General features: G+C 41.9%; 1 protein-coding gene across 1 annotated transcript in view; it reads left to right on the top strand.

Moving 5' to 3' along the window:
• LOC126187608 (conserved oligomeric Golgi complex subunit 7) overlaps positions 1-7,560 on the top strand; it is an 82,400-nt gene extending 74,840 nt beyond the window's left edge. The window contains exon 14 of the mRNA XM_049928802.1: positions 7,232-7,560. Within this exon, the coding sequence (XP_049784759.1) occupies positions 7,232-7,407 (176 nt within the window). The 3' untranslated portion in view covers positions 7,408-7,560. The remainder of the gene's footprint in view (positions 1-7,231) is intronic.
• Positions 7,561-18,202: the final 10,642 nt, after the last annotated feature.

The following is an 18,202-nucleotide window of genomic DNA, read 5'->3' as shown; positions in this document are numbered from 1 at the left end:
GGGTGGATTGTCAAAAGTCTCACATTATTTTAATTGCCTGATAACATACTGTCCACATGCAAAATACAAGGTAAAAAAGTTTTTTCTTTAATATTTTTGAGCATATATTGGATTTTTTTTTTACATATATGAGTATCAGTCAGTATATATAAGCAGTGACTAACCATAGAGTTTTTCATACATTGTTCACTGTCAGTGGAAAACTGTAATTATGTTAGGTTCTTATTAAAAACCAAATACTGCATCAGCTGACATTTTATTTGGCTAGTTTTTATATTTTGCTATAACTACCAATAAATAGTGTGTGCACAAATTTCACACAAAACCTAGGTCTGGCACTTAACATGACATTCTTGACAGCATCAGACAATGGAAAGTCCAGGATGGTATAAAACTATATTATGAAAAGAATAGGTTGTTACTCACCATATAGACAAGACTCTTAGTCACAGACAGAAGACTTCTACACATTTAAGCTTTCAGCCAAAAGGGTTTCTTCTGAAGTAGAAAACCCATGTCCTCCCTCCCTCCCCCCCCCCCCCCTCCCTGCCGCCACACACACACACTCACATGTACATGACACATACACACTAAACCACTGTGTATCTGTTCTCTGTAGCCACACTGTGGCTGATTGAAGCAGATATCCAGTGTGGGTGAAGGTGGCATGGTGTAGGGAGGGGGATAACAAGTTGGGGTGGGAGAGGGTGTAGTGTCGCTTATGGGAGCATGCAGGGATGCTGTGGTAATGGAGTAAGGTTGCTAGATGCAGTAGGTAGGTTTTTTTTGGGGGGGGGAGTAGAAAAGGAGAGAAGGTGAAAGGATTAGTGGGTATGCTGGTAGAACAGAAGAATTTGTTGTGCTGAAGTGGGAGTAGCGAAGGAGATAGGTAAGTGGAGGACAGGGACTAGTAAAGGCTGAGGCCAGGGAATTACGGGAATGAAGGGTATATTGCAGGGAGAGTTCCCACCTGTGCAGTTCAGAAAAGCTAGTGTTGGTAGGAAGAATCCAGATGGTCCAGGTTGTGAAGCAATCATGTGTAATTAAGCACATTATTTTGGGTAGCAGTTCAGCAATTGAGTGATCCAACTGGCCCTTGGTCACAGTTTGTCAATGGCCATTCATATGGACAGCCAGTTTGTTAAATCATCATGCCCACGTGGCAAGCAGGATGCTGGTTGCAGCTTAGTTTGTAGACCACATGATTGTTTTCACAGGTAGCCCTGCTTTTAACGAGGTAGGATAAGCCTGTGACCAGACTGGTGTGCGTAGCAGGTGGAGGGAGGATGTGTGGGACAGGTATTGTGTCTAGGTCTATCGCAGGGATGTGAGCCGTGAGGCAAGGGATTGGGGGCTTGGATGGAGTATGGGTGGATAAGAATATTGAGTAAGTTTGGGGGGTGGCAGAATACTACTAGAGGAGGGGTGGTACGGATAGTGGGTAGGCTACTGCTCCTTTCAGAGTATAGTGAGAGGTAGTCAAACCCCTGCTGGAGAATCTAATTCAGTTGCTCCAGTCCTGTGTGTTACTGAGTTCATCAGGGAAGTGTTTGTTTGTGGCCTGACAGTGGGTATGTGGGAGATGGTAGGTGAATGGAGAGACGATAAGGCGTGGGAGATCTGTTTCTGTACAAGGTTGGAAGGGTAATTTTGGTCTGCAAAGACATCAGTGAAACCTCTGGTATATTTAGAAAGGGCCTGCTCATCGCTTAAGATGTGATGCCCACAGGTGACTAGGCTTTATGGAAGGGACTTCTTGGTATGTATCGGGTGGCAGCCGTCAAAGAAAAAGTATTGCTGGTGATTGGTGATTTTATATGTATGTAGGTATTTAAGTTGCCATTTTTGAGATGGTGAACACTGAGGAAGGTGGCTTGTTAGAAGGAGGGTAGGTTACAGGTAATAGGGTGAAAGTGTTGTCCACGAGAGCAGATATTCCGTCACTGAGGGCCACAGTGGTGTGTCCTAGGTGGTTGGGTTTATGGAAGGTAGGTGTGTGGGGAGTTTAGTGGCTCTAGTTTGGGCCTAATGATTTGAGGAAAAACTGGAAATCCTGGTGGATTTCTGGAATGGGGTCACTGTGGCAGGGTTTGTAGGATGACGGATCTGACAGCTGGTGGACTTTCTCCACCAGGTAATCCCTGCTGTTCAAAACCACAGTAATGGAGCCTTTGTTGGCGGATATGTTTGTAAGATTGGAATGAGTTTTTAGGTGGTGTATTGCTGTTCTTTCTGCAGATGTGAAGTTGGTTTCCATGTTGATGGATTTGGGGAATTTGGGTTATGTGTAACGGTAGGATTGGTAACGGAAAAGTGTTTTCGCTGTAGGGGCTGGGAGAAAGAGGGAAGTTCTCTAAGAAGTCCAGCAGGATTGAATTTAGGAGTGGGATAAAAGATAAGGCTTTTAGAGAGGACTGATACTTCCACGGGACTAAGGAATTTTGTTGAAAGTTTATGAGTGTGGTTTGGGTCTGTTTAAGTTTTGGGTTCTGTTTGCCAGTGGGAAGGAGGATTTGAGGATGTGGTAAACATAATAAGTGTGCGAGGCAGTGTTTATTGGCTATGAGGGAGGTTTCAAGGCTGTGGTGGGTGGTGGTAGTCCAAGGCAGGAGTGGGACATGAACAGATTGGAGAGTTTTTTGAGTTGTTGTTGTGCATGTTGCCCTAGTTCCTGGAGAGCAAGAGTTTGTGTGCGAGATGGGGTGCAGCATTTTGGGATTGCAGGAGAATTTTACAGATGGAGACAAGGTATTGCAAGGAGATTTGAGCTTGATTTACATGGTTAACTGTGGACTGTATTGGTGAGGGCTATGGACTGATGGAATTTCAAAGTATAGAGGTCATTGTAGGGATAGGGAAAGTTTTCTATATTGGCATATATGGAAGGAGCAAGGATCCATAGTAGTGGAGAGTTAAAAAATGCCTAAAAATATGTAAAATACGCAAAGAAATGTGAAAAAATTGTAACAGTATGTAAAATTTTGTGAAGAAACACTCGCAAAATGGATGGGACAAATGAAGTATGGGGAAAACAGGTGACAAGTGAGGTAGTAGGGCCGATAGTGAAAGCCAAAAATGAACTAAAATGTTGTGAAAACACAGTGAGATGAAATGGAAAAATAAATAAAAACACAGTAATAGAGGGATGCAGGTCAGTGGGTGGATATGCGTAAAGAAGAAACAGCAGGTGTAAATGGATTAGATGAGGATAGAATAAACATGCTGGAATAAGGGAAGAGAGAGAGAAAGGGAAGGAGTATATACGGTTGAGGTTCAACAAGTTCATGTGGCACAGGAAGGTATGAAAAATGACAAGGTATAGCCCAAAACAAAGTGATTAACCTTTCCTCCAAAAGCCGTAGTCCCACAGAAGCATCAGTCCTTTGTCCCACTTCCAAATTCTATCATGCTGGACTTGTTAAAGACCTACTCCCAGTCCTTACAGTGGACACACTTTTTTGCCATAATCCTACAAATAAGACTCAACTGAAAACCAATATTGAACCCTGCCTGACTCAGTTCACTTCTTCATCCAACTTTGATCCTCCACAGCTGCCTCCAGATCACTCCCTCTTAACATTCCAGAGTTTCCTAACCTCAAATTTTGCCTCACTATTATTTCCCAAATCCTTCAGCATGGAAACCAACCTTACATTTGTAGAAACAACTACAATCCACCACTTAAAAACTTATCCCAACATTATAATCTTACCTACCGACAAAGGCTTCACTTCCTTTCTTTTGAACACTAGAGATTACCTAGCAGAGAAAGTCTACCAGCTGTCAAATTTGTCATCCTACAAACTCTGCAACAGTGACCCCATTCCATAAATCCAGTAGGATCCCCAGTTCCTCCTTAGATCTTTAGGCTCATCCCAGAACCATTCCCTTGTGTCTGTCTCACTTCTCAGCCCCTGCAGCCCTACCTTCTACATGCCTTATAAAGTTCATAAACTCAGCCACCCAGGATGTAAGATTTTGGCTGGTTTCTGTTCCCCCACTGACAGAATCTCTGTTTTGTATCAACACACTCAGCCTGTTACCCATAACCTGCTGTCTTATATAAAAGACACCAACCATTTGCTCCATCGATTCTCCCCAGTTCTTGTTCCTCTACCATATTACACTCCACTCATCTCTGTTGATGCCACCTCCCTCCACAGTAACATACCCAATGCCTGTGGCCTTGCCACTATTGAAGACTACCTTTCCCAATTCCCAACGGACTCCATACCTACAACGTCCTTCCTGCAGCATTACCAACTGTATCCTCACCTACAATTACTTCCCCTTTGAAGGCATCACCTGCAAAAGAAGCTATGATAGAGCAGTGGGAACTTGCATGGCACCATACTTTGCCAACCTGTTTGTGGCTACATAGAGAAGTCCTTCCTGAGCACCCAGAATCCCAAACCCCTCCTGTGATTCGTATTCATTGATGACATCTTCATGGTCGGGACCAAGTGTGAGGACACCTTATCCACATTCCTCTAAAACCTCATCACCTTGTGCCTCATTTGCTTCAGCTGGCCCTTATCAACCCAACAAGCCACCTTCCACTATGTGGACCTCCATCTCAAGGATGGCTACATCAATATCTCTGTCCATATCAAACATACCATCTTCTAGGGAAACCCCCACTTCAACAGCAGCCACCCATTCCAAACCAATAAGTCCCTTCCATAAAGTCTAGCCACCTGTGGTCGTTGCATCTACGGTGATAAGTAGTCCCTGTCCAAATAAACAAAATGTTTCACTGAGGCCTTCACAGACTGAAACTACCCTCCCAACTTGAACAGAAATGGATCTTCCGTGCCTTGTCTTCCTACCACCTAACATTTCCCACATACCTACTGTCTGGCCACAAAAGGGGTGCCATCTGGGACTGGAGCAACTGAATCACATTCTCCGTCAGGGTTTTGACTACCTCTCATCATGCCCTGAAAGGAGGAATATCCTACCCTCTATCCGTCCCTCCTCTCCGGCTAGTGGTGCTCTGGTGGTTAGCAGACATATGCAGTATGCTTGTCCATCCCTACTCCATCCCTGCTCTCAATCCCTTTCCTCATGGCTCATATCCCTCTAACAGATCTGGATGCAAGACCTTCCTATACAACCTCCCACCACTAGCTACATCAGTCTGGTCTCAGACATCTCCTATCACATCAGAGGCAGATCTACCTGTGAAAGCAGTCATGGGATCCGCAAGCTAAGCTGCAGCCAGTGTGTTGTTTTCTTCGTGAGCGTGAAGACTAACAAGCTGGCTGTACGCATGAATGTCCATCTATAAGATAGGGCCAAGAGCTATCTGGACCACCCAATTGCTGAACATGCTGTCTGACACAGTGTACTACACTTTAGTTACTGCTTCACAGCATGTGCCGCATGGATCCTTCCTACCAACATCAGCTTTTCTGAACTGTGTAGGTGGGAATGTTCCCTGCAAGATATTCTATGTTCCTATAAACCCCCTGGCCTCAGCCTTCCCTAGTCACTGTCCTCCACTTGCCTGTTTCCTTCCCTCCTCCCTCTTTAGTCCAAGACATTCTTCTTGTCCACCAATGTACTCACCCACTAGTCCTTTTCCCCTTCTCTATTTCTCTCCTTTTCCACCCCACCCCCCCACCCTGTCCCTGTCTCCTGCACACTCCCACAAGCAGCACTACACCTATCTGCACTCTGCCCTGGTCCCCCCCCCCCCCCCGCCCCACTCCATTTCTCCTCCTTACATCCATCACCCATACTGGATTTCTATCCCCCACCCCCTTGCTCACCCAATGACTCATTCCATCCACAATGCTCAGACACTGTGGTTTTGTGTGTGTGTGTGTGTGTGTGTGTGTGTGTGCGCGCATGCACTTGCATTGTGCTTGTGTCAATGCGTATATGGATTTTCTACTTCAGAAGATGCCCTTTAGGCTTAAAGTTAAAATTTATGACCATCTTTTCATTGTGTCTGTCTTCAACTCAGTGTCTCCCCTATAGGGTGAGTAGCATAATAATTTTGGCAGCATTTTGTTTATAATGAGAATCAAAATCACATTTCTAATTGATACCAGATATAAAAGGAAGCAACCCATGAACAACATTTATTTGGATTGAATGTACTAATACATTAAAAGAATCTGAAAATATCTTTGCAAACAGAGAAAAATACACTGGACAGTTCTTATGTTGGACAACTGTTATTTCTTGCCAGTTTGTCATGGAAAATCATTAACTGATTACTCCTTGTGCATTATAAATGCTATTCTAAGACATCTTGCTATTCAAATATGTGATCCTCAAAAGTATTCTTCTCTGAAAACAAAAATGATGTTACGTGAGAGCATTTTCTGAAAGGGAAGAGGTTTCTTTTTAAAAATGTATTGCATTATAATCAAATATGCAACTAAAGGCAAACAATTCATTGTGTTAGAAAGGGTGAGGCAAGAAAGCAAAGAAGTGGAAAGTGCATGGTGAGAAAAACAAGAGCTTTAAAATTTTTGGTGTATTAAAACTGTTTGCTAGCCTAGTGCTTCAATCTAGAGCCTTGCCTTTTGTTTTAATCTGTCAGGCAGTCTGAAAATACTCCAATGCAGAATGAAGAATTCATTTGGTGCTACGTATGCATCAAACATGCTGGCTCTAACATTTTATTGAACAGCATGTTACACTCCTTCCCATACTCCCAACACAACTATAAAAATATGTGGCATGACACTAATTCTCATAGTCTAGTTAATCCTGAGTTTTATACATTATGGAAGTAAGCAGAAGCAAATGTCTTGGCACTCAACAGGATGAGCACTACTCGATCATTTAAACATGTTGTATTGATATGACTTATCACTGATTCCAAAGAGGTTCATAAGTAAACATTCATTTTTGCCATTTCTTTGATCAAGTTTCAGTGTCACATAATTTCTGTAATTACTATTCTGCTTGTTGTTCTGCCATCAAGTGATGGTGTCATAAGTAGTCTTATTTCAGTTTCTGTAACTGTGAGTACTGATCAAACTGCCAGCAATTTATTGGGAATAGTGACTTGTTGACAATCTTTCCTACATATCAGGGTAGTCTTTAATACTGAATGTGTGCCATATTTGTATTGTTTTGTATTTTATAGTTCAGTAAATTTCAGTGGTGAGTAAGTTGATTACATTGTCATGATTTGCCAGATGCCATTTAGTATTAATGGTTGATTTAATTATTCTTATATGTCTGTTGGAATGTATATCTTTTCTGGCAGATTATCTTGGCAATGTCCTGGAGGACCTTGGTCTCTCACTGTCTGAGCACTTGACTCAGATGTCGTCTCTGTTGCGCCTGTCACCAGATGAGTACCAGACACGGAGCTCAGGATGTGCAGCTCCACGACTCGTTGCAGCCGTCCGTCAGATGCGCAATATTACGTCTTCCAGTTAAATATGGGTTTCTAAATATCTCACAAAAGCCAGTGATATTTTGTGCATAAAATTGGTTAATAATATAAAGAGATTGACAGGGAGAGAGAGAGAGAACATATGAATTCTATTTTTGTTGTATTATATGAAAATAAAGAAACTAATCTAAAATTAACTCTGGCAATTTATTGTGACTATTATTGACAGTATCGAGTAGGATAACCTTCTGTGTTAAGTCTGAGGTACTATCAAAAAATCTTGTATTCTCCATGGAGAACTTCACCATCCTTGTATTTTATCTGTTAACATCACGAGTCTAGTTAGTTCCATTCAGATCAAGTAATCCGCTACAGGCACAGCTGGGAATCAGATATCCTCACGATTCCTCTATCTCAAACTTGCGGAATAGTGCTTGCAGTTATTTCCGAATATCCAAGACACTCAAGTCTTTGAGTTCTTTTAATATGGGTTTCATTTTGGAGAACACAAAGAAATCACTCAAAGCTGAGTAATTTTCTACATCTACATCTACATCCATACTCCGCAAGCCACCTGACGGTGTGTGGCGGAGGGTACCTTGAGTACCTCTATCGGTTCTCCCTTCTATTCCAGTCTCGTATTGTTCGTGGAAAGAAGGATTGTTGGTATGCCTCTGTGTGGGCTCTAATCTCTCTGATTTTATCCTCATGGTCTCTTCGCGAGATATACGTAGGAGGGAGCAATATACTGCTTGACTCTTCGGTGAAGGTATGTTCTCGAAACTTTGACAAAAGCCCGTACCGAGCTACTGAGCGTCTCTCCTGCAGAGTCTTCCACTGGAGTTTATCTATCATCTCCGTAACGCTTTCGCGATTACTAAATGATCCTGTAACGAAGCGCGCTGCTCTCCGTTGGATCTTCTCTATATCTTCTATCAACCCTATCTGGTACGGATCCCACACTGCTGAGCAGTATTCAAGCAGTGGGCGAACAAGCGTACTGTAACCTACTTCCTTTGTTTTTGGATTGCATTTCCTTAGGATTCTTCCAATGAATCTCAGTCTGGCATCTGCTTTACCGACGATCAACATTATATGATCATTCCATTTTAAATCACTCCTAATGCGTACTCCCAGATAATTTATGGTATTAACTGCTTCCAGTTGCTGACCTGCTATTTTGTAGCTAAATGATAAAGGATCTATCTTTCTGTGTATTCGCAGCACATTACACTTGTCTACATTGAGATTCAATTGCCATTCCCTGCACCATGCGTCAATTCGCTGCAGATCCTCCTGCATTTCAGTACAATTTTCCATTGTTACAACCTCTCGATACACCACAGCATCATCTGCAAAAAGCCTCAGTGAACTTCCGACGTCATCCACCAGGTCATTTATGTATATTGTGAATAGCAACGGTCCTATGACACTCCATAGCAACGGTCCTATGACACTCCCCTGCGGCACACCTGAAATCACTCTTACTTCGGAAGACTTCTCTCCATTGAGAATGACATGCTGCGTCCTGTTATCTAGGAACTCCTCAATCCAATCACACAATTGGTCTGATGGTCCATATGCTCTTACTTTGTTCATTAAACGACTGTGGGGAACTGTATCGAATGCCTTGCGGAAGTCAAGAAACACGGCATCTACCTGTGAACCCGTGTCTATGGCCCTCTGAGTCTCCTGGACGAATAGCGTGAGCTGGGTTTCACATGACCGTCTTTTTCGAAACCCATGCTGATTCCTACAGAGTAGATTTCTAGTCTCCAGAAAAGTCATTATACTCGAACACAATACGTGTTCCAAAATTCTACAACTTTTTCTTGTGAGTGTGAAGAATGATAATTAATCACATTGTTTACATTCATAAAATCATGTACGATGAGAACTGTGATTATACCTTATTCTGGTGCAAAGACAAATTGTGTAACTCTTAGTTAGCCACTTTCACATCATAATCTGCAATAGTTATCTTAGAATGCTACAATATAACACTACATATTGGTTGATGAAGAGAAATGAACTGATTTGTCTTTTTGGATGAGTTTGAAAGCAGACCTTCTGACTCCTTCATGTATCGAGTTCCATAGATACTGTCTGAAAGGAAAACAACAAGTGATGTGAAGTGAGACAAAGGTGTATATTAACAAAGAGAAGTAGTCAGAAATTACAACCAAGACGTTTTGTGTTGAAGTTAGTTTCAAGATCACTGTACCTGTATGTACACTTCATTTCAGCATATTTCAATGGTCACCAGGAATTTAGAAAGCAGGATGTCGAAGGTAGGAGTTTGGGGAGTGGTGGGGTTGGGAAGGTACATGGGGGTGAGGCTCTGGAATGGACCTAAGTATTTAAGGAGGGACTGGAGATCCTGTGGGATTTCTGGAATGGGGTCACTGTGACGGGGTTTGTAGGTGGACATACCTGACAGCTGGTGGAGATCCTGATGGTCACCACGACTAACTGTACCCTCACCCACAATTATTTCTCCTTTGACGGCATCACCTTTGAACAAAACCTTGATACAGCAATGGGCAGCTGCATGGCACCAGCCTGTGCCAACCTATCCATGGACCTTCAAGAGCTGTCTAGAGGAATCTGTCCTAACCAACCAGAATCCCATAGCCCACACCTGGTTCAGGTTCACTAATGACTTCTCCATAGTCTGGACTTAGTTTGAGGGCACTCCATCCACATATCTGCAGAACCTTAACACCTTCTTCTCCATTCACTGCACCTGGTCCTCCTCAACCCAACAAACCACCTTCCTCGACATTGTCTTTCATCTCAAGGATGGGTACCTCAACGCCTCCATCCACATTAAACCTGCCAACCATCAACAATACCTCCACTTCAACAGCTGCCACCCATTCCATATTGATGAAATACCTTCCATATGGAATAGCCACCTATCGATGTTGCATCTGTAGTGACAAGCAGTTCCTCTCCAAATATGTCGAAGGTCTCACTAAGACCCTCCCAACTTGTCCAGAAACAGATCTCCCTTGACTTGTCCCTCCTGTCATTCACCACCTCTGACACGCCCAGTATCCGCTGGAGAAGCAGTCTTCTCATGATACAGTACCCCCAGGACTGGAGCAACTCTGCCATGGTTTCTACTACCACATGTCGTGCACTGAAATGAGGAATATACTTCTCACTATCCTTCCCATCTCTCCTACAATGGTATTCCACACTCTGAACCTACCCAATATTTCACTCCATTCCCAATCCCTTGCCTCATGACACACATCCTTGCAATACATGTGGATGCAAGACCTGTTCCATACTTCTTCTCACCATCGCGTACTCCAGTCCTATCATAAGGATCTCCTATCCCATCAAAGGCAGGGTGACCTGAGAAAATACCCATGTGATCAAACTAAGCTGCAGGCATTGTGCTGCTTTGTGTAGAAAGACAACTAACAAGCCGGCTGTCTGCTTAAATGGCCATCACCAAACTAATAGCTGGACCACCCAGTTGCTGAATATGCTGCCCAACACAGTGCATTTCACCATGACTAATTCACAGTTTGTGGCATCTGCATCAGCCTTACAACTGAATTGGGTAAGTGGGAACGCTCTCAACAACTTACTCTTCATTCACTAACCTGCCATGGCCTCAATCTTCACCAGTCCCTGACGTCCAACCCATTCCCTGCTTCCACTCCAGGATTGTGTGTGCCTTCTGTTCCACCAATGCACCTGCCAGTCTTTTGCCCTTCTCTACATCTCTTCTCTCCTTTCCCCCATCTCAGCCACCGATTCGGTACCCAGCAGACCTATCCTGTCGCCACGATGTCTCTGCTCACTCCCACAGCAGCACATTATCCCCTCCCACCCCTACACTGTTACTTCTGTTCGCCATTTATAGCAGACCGCCCGAAGTTTACATGTAAGAGTTTGTACAATAACACAGTAACAAGTGAGAAACGAATGCAAACCCCAGCACCTTCTGAACCAAAATCAGCTGGTTGCAGTGTTATAGTTAGTGTGTTACTGTCTTCAGAGTTCCGAGTATATAAACAAGTGCTCTTGTGTGCAATTTATACGGAAATGTGTCCACTGTGTTAGCGAATCGGAATAGAATTAAAACTTCCTGTGACTATAAATGGCGTCAGTATTAATGCATATCTTTTGTCGAAAAAGGCTAACAATAGCAAGTTGTAAATATTAACCAAATCTGAACTTTCCAGTGGTAATGGAAAATCTCAGCTATTCTGAAATGGAAGCTGGAGTATCGCAACTACGATGAAGCCGACAAGACACTATCTGCTTGGATCTGTCAAGTGGAAACTTTAAGCGGCTCGCGTATATTATAGGAATATATCGTTGCGATGAGTGAAGGTGCCAGCACTGCTCTCTCTCTCTCTCTCTCTCTCTCTCTCTCTCTCTCTCTCCACAGCTTTACTTACCCTTCATTACTATTGTACCTTTTTTACTGCTCCATGTGCTTCCATCGGCAAACGGAAAACTCCCAAGAAATCTTCTACAAACTATACACTGTAAGTAACATAACATGTGCTGCCGACCTCAGCGATGTAGCAGTGAGATGGGCCTGTTGTTTTGTATTGAGAAAAAACATAATGAGCAACAAAGTCACCCCGGTCTCTTCATTGCGCTTTCAATAAATTTTGTTATTCCCATGCGCAGTTTCTACCATATCAGCTTCAGTTCATCAGTAAGCATGCACACCTAAGGCGGCAGTATTACATGGTAGACCAGTAAATAGTGATGGGCAGGAAATCGCGTATCTGTTAGAAATCACAGTGACTGAGAAGTCACAGATATCACAGTAGCAACTTTACAGAATCTAACTGCGATTTCAGTCACAGTTAGCAGTCGCAAGTAGTATTTCATATTCAAAGACGGTTAACAGTGCCATCTGTGGGTCAAAGTTCGTACTACGCCCATCTCTGCGATACACTATTGAGTCCCAACTGCGATTTCCGTGACAAATCGCAACTAAGAGTCGCAAGTAGCAACTAAAAAGCGCAGTTAGCACTGCAATCTGTTGAGCAAAGTTCATACTACGCTACTCGCTACCAAGTCAAACTGCGATTTCTGTGACAAATCGCAACTAAGAGTCGCAAGTAGCAACTAAAAGCGCAGTTAACATACTTTTCCTAGTGTCATCTGTTGACCGACGTACGTACTTCGTTATGGGAGCCTTGTGCCTCACGAGATCGATGTGCTGTGTGTGCATATGAAGGGCTTATTTCAATAGTGGTACAAGTCCATTTTTGTTCATTTTGAGATACAGTGTCGTAAAGTTAAATGAGCGCTGACAAATCTGCATTTGAGATACCAGAAATATTCAAGCATATGGCTTCTTGCTAGAGATGAAGCTTTATTTATGTTTGTTTGGATCACTAATTTCGGAAGCATTATAGACAGAAAAGTGGAGGTAATGGACTTGTACCACTATTGAAATAAGCCCTTCATATTATATGACGACATGCACATTCAGCATCAGTTATGGTTGGTCAAATACTGCTGTGACTCTGAATGTATTATATTAATAAGAAGCAACATTGCCTTTTTCTCCTGAAAATATCAAGTAAAGTAACAAATATGTTTGATTCTGCTTCCAATATGACAGTTTTGGTTAATTCTCCACATGCCTACAGGACTTTGCAATGTTAACACAGCAGAACTCAGACATCTGTATAAGTGTAGAGAAATGAAAACACCTGGTGTTCTACATGGCAACTTCACACACAAGAACTTTTTGCCAACACTACTACCACCTACATAAGTAAGCTTTTCGTGTGTTACTTTCAAAGAATTCACTTAAGCTATTCCTGATTTAACTGTAAGATCTGTACTTGCCACTTTCGTATCAACAGCCTCAAAATGCATATTGTAGACTTCGGGATATGTTACAGGTCAGTGTCACAACAAGATTGTGGAGAAAGAGGGGGGGGGGGGCGGCATTTCACTCTCCAACAAGTGTTTACCAATAAATATGTGGCGGAAAATTACGGGTATAGGACGGCTTAACATGTGGAAAATGAGATTTTCATTATTCGCTCACTGTATTTAACATTTATTATTCCTTTAAAATCGCACAACAACTTCAATAAAACACAGTTTAATCACTCATCTGCACACTTATTTCGCAATAATGTCACTTTTAAACTGCAAATCCTCTAAGAGCTCTCTTGAATCTTCACGAGTCTCTCCCTACAGCCTTGATGTGGATAGATACGTACAGCAACCAGAACTGTGTCTGCAAAATCACAAGGATTATTAAACAATTTTTGCTGTCACTAATTACAAGCAATATAATTGGCAGAGTAGATTGCTAATATTTGCTGTAATGAAAGCCACTCAATGGGGTATATTTCACATTTGCAAGAACGATCTCACTTAAGTAATTAAGTCCATCGAAACACTTAGAAACTAACCTCTCGTCTGACGAAAACGGTCTAAGGACGCAGTGGCAATTTCTCCAGATCTGCTGACAATGATATTTTGAGTTATCAGTTTACTGAGTGACAGAAATGCAGTTCGGGTACCTGAGAACATAACAATACGTTAGAATTCATTTTCTAAGCACGAACTATTACGGCACTGTATGCCTACTTACATATTAATTACACTATTAATATTTTCACAGTTGTTTCTTTAATACAAGATTAAAGCCAACGGAAGAACAAACGTAAAACATACTTACCAATGACATGTTTGTTGAGATACAATTTTCTGTGTGGACAGATGTAGCTTTTTCATGCGGTGGTAAGTCGCAGAAATCGCAGGAGTCATAGAAATCGCAGAAGTAGCAGAAGTCACAGAAATCGCAGAAGTAGTAGAAGTCACAGAAATCGCAGAAGTCACAGAAGTAGCAGAAGTCGCAGAAATCGCGGAAGTAGCAGAAATCACAGAAATAGCAGTGGCGGAGGGATACGCGACTTGGTCCCTTAACTGCGACTCTTAACTGCGACAAATCACAGTTAAGAATAACAGATACTGAAAAGTAGCATTCACAGAAACCACTGATATCAGAAAATTGCAGTTTAGCCCATCACTACTACTGACATGTCCACCAGCTTGAAATCTGGTGATCTACTTTTTTTTTGCCCAATCAGCAACAGCACAGTGTCGATATCGTTACACCAATCAACTATTAGATAATTGAAATAAATCAATATTTTGAATAACCTGTAATAGACAAGCATGATTGTGTACTAGAATACTGGGCAAAACCTAATGGTACGCTGCGTGTAATGGTCACTAAATATTTGTGCTGTCCAGCGACCTGTTCCGGCAGAGAGGATTTTCTCCAAGACGGGAGAATTAAATAATGGTAAACGCAACAACGTAAAGGAGAAGAATTTAAATACCTTCCTGTTTATAAAACCAAATTTGCTTATCTCGTATTGTTGTATTTTACACAATTAAAAATTCTTTGAAAGTAATTTTCGTTTGATATACCTGCATAAAATGATAAATAATCGATAATTTTTAATATTAATGTCGACAGCATTGAATGTGTCAACTATCGATGTTTAAGTAAACCTATTGGAAGTTGCTTGATACACTTTGACGTAAAGGGGTCTGACGATGAACTCCAACTGTAGCATGCCGCCCAGAGAGTATCTCAAACAGAATAATAACACAACACAAACATATATAGGGTGTTCCATTGATAGTGACCGGGCCAAATATCTCATGAAATAAGCATCAAACGAAAAAACTACAAAGAACGAAACTCGGCTAGCTTAAAGGGGGAAACCAGATTGGTCCGCTAGATGGCGCTGCCAAAGTTCAAACGGATATCAACTGCGTTTTTTTTTAATGGGAACCCCCATTTTTATTACATATTCTTGTAGTACGTAAAGAAATATGACTGTTTTAGTTAGACCACTTTTTTCGCTTTGTGATAGATGGCGCTGTAATAGTCACAAACATATAAGTACGTGGTATCACGTAACATTCTGTCAGTGCGGACGGTATTTGCTTCGTGATACATTACCCGTGTTAAAATGGACCGTTCAGTAACTGCGGAAAAGGTCGATATCTTGTTGATGTATGGCTTTTGTGATCCAAATGCCCAACGGGAGTGTGCTATGAATGCTGCTCGGTATCATGGACGACATTTATTTATTGCATTTTTTTAAATTTTTTTTATTTTTATTTATTTATTTATTTATTTATTTTTTGCATGAAGACACCAACTGGCGTCTTTTGCAAACGTCATAGCATTTTTTTTACAAGTTTAGTACAATATCATCCAAGTGTCCGGACTATTCGCCAAATGGTTATGTTATTTAAGGAAACAGGAAATGTTCAGCCACATGTGAAACGTCAACCACGACCTGCAACAAATGATGATGCCCAAGTAGGTGATTTAGCTTCTGTCGCGGCTAATCCGCACACCAGTAGCAGACAAATTGCTCGAGAATCGGGAATCTCAAAAACGTCGGTGTTGAGAATGCTACATCAACATCGATTACACCCGTACCATAGTTCTATGAACCAGGAATTGCATGGCGACGACTTTGAACTTCGTGTACAGTTCTGCCACTGGGCACAAGAGAAACTACGGGACAATGAGAGATTTTTTGCACGCGTTCTATTTAGCGACGAAGCGTCATCCACCAACAGTGGTAACATAAACCGGCATAAAATGCACTATTGGGCAACGGAAAATCCACGATGGCTGCGACAAGTGAAACATAAGCAACCTTGGCGGGTTAATGTACGGTGCAGCATTATGGGAGAAAACGTGGTTTGGCCCATATTTCATCGATGGCAGTCTAAATGGTGTGATGTATGCTGATTTCCTACGTAATGTTCTACCAATGTTACTACAAGATGTTTCAGAATGGCGATGTACTTCCAACATGATATATGTCTGGCACATAGTTCGCGTGCGGTTAAAGCGGTATTGAATAGCATATTTCATGACAGGTGGATTGGTCGTCGAAGCAGGTTCACCGGATCTGACGTCCCCGGATTTCTTTTTGTGGGGAAAGTTGAAGGATATTTGCTATCGTGATCCACGGACAACGCCTGACAACATGCGTCAGCGCATTGTCAATGCATGTGCAAACATTACGGAAGGCGAACTACTCGTATTGCCAAATGCATCTAGGTTGACGGGCATCATTTTGAGCATTTATTGCATTAATGTGGTATTTACAGGTAATCACGCTGTAACAGCATGCTTTTTCAGAAATAATAAGTTCACAAAGGTACATGTATCACACTGGAACAACCGAAATAAAATGTTGAAACGTACCTACGTTCTGTATTTTAATTTAAAAAACATACCTGTGACCAACTGTTCGTCTAAAATTGTAAGCCATATGTTTGTGACTATTACAGAGCCATCTATCACAAAGCGAAAAAAGTGGTCCAACTAAAACATTCATTTGTTTACGTGCTACACGAATATGTAATAAAAATGGGGGTTACTATTTTTTAAAAGCGCAGTTGATATCCGTTTGACCTATGGCAGCGCCATCTAGCGGGCCAACCATAGCGCCATCTGGTTTCCTCCTTCAAGCTAGACAAGTTTCGTTCTTTGTAGCTTTTTCGTTTGACGCTTATTTCGTGAGATATTTGGCCTGGTCACGATCAATGGACCAGCCTGTATACTAATAGATGATACAGCCTGCAAAGTGTCTGACTGCCTTGATCTGTGACATTCAGGATGTCATGTGAGAAAAGTGTAGTTGGGTTTACCATGAACTATGTTTTGTAGTCAATGCTGGTTGGCATGGAGAAGGTTGTTCTATTCGAGATATCTCATTATATTGGAGCTCAGGATATGTTCTTAGATTGTACAACAAATACATGTCATGGATATTGGATGGTCACATCTGCTACTATTCTTGTAGACATGTGTGATCTATCCTTTCTCCCAGCTATGAGACACAGTTTTTTGTTTGAGGGATCTACAATAGATTATAGTTAACAGAGGGAAAAACTCAGCTGTGAACTGGGTATAGAATCTTATAGGGATTCCATCAGACCCTGGAGCTTTGTTCAGTTTCGACGAATTCAGCTGTTTCTCGACACCACTGACACACATACTCATTTCCCTCATCTTTTTCAGTGGTATGAGAGTTAACTTGGGGCAATACTCCCTTGTTGTCCTTTCTAAAGGAAAATATGAAGACGGAATTAAGCATTTCTGCTTTTGCTTTGCTACTGTCAATTTCAGTTCCAGTCTCGCCCATGAGTGACTCGACACTAACTTTGATGCTACTGATAGCCTACACACATGACTAGAATGCCTTTAGGTTTTGTGAAAAATCATTTGACATTATTATGATGCAGTAGTCATTGAAGGCTTCACTGATTGCTCTCTTGACTGTCAAATAAGTTTCATTCGGCATCTCTTTATCCATAGCCCTAGGCTTGGTTTTATACCTATCATGCAGTAGTCTCCATTTCTTTACAAGTTTCTTTACAGCGACTGTATGGCATGGAGGATCTAGCCCATTATGAGCTGTCATATTGGGTACATATCTTTCCAGCGCAGGGTCAACTGTTCTTTTAAACTTGAACCATAGTACATCTATGTCCTCCGGTCCTGAGCTGAAAGTTTCAAGTTGCTCATTGAGGTATGAACTATTGTTTCTCCGCCTAGTTTGCTGAACATATAAATCTTTCTTCTTGTTTTAGTTGCTCTTTGTGTTTTGGTATTCGCTGTTGCTATAGACTCCCTCATGGTCACTGATACCTGTTTCGATGCGGACTTTCTCAAAAAGGTCAGGTCTGTTTGTTGCCATTAGACCTAATATTTTTCCGTCTATTTCCATCATCAGTGAGGTTCTGAAGTACGGTATCTCTTCTAGGTAGTTTTCAGAGAAGGTA

The sequence above is a fragment of the Schistocerca cancellata genome, chromosome 1 (genome assembly GCF_023864275.1).
Source record: "Schistocerca cancellata isolate TAMUIC-IGC-003103 chromosome 1, iqSchCanc2.1, whole genome shotgun sequence".
Taxonomy (NCBI): Eukaryota; Metazoa; Arthropoda; class Insecta; order Orthoptera; family Acrididae; genus Schistocerca; species Schistocerca cancellata.
The sequence above is the reverse complement of the archived record's forward strand: the minus strand, read 5'-3'. Positions and strand labels throughout refer to the sequence as shown.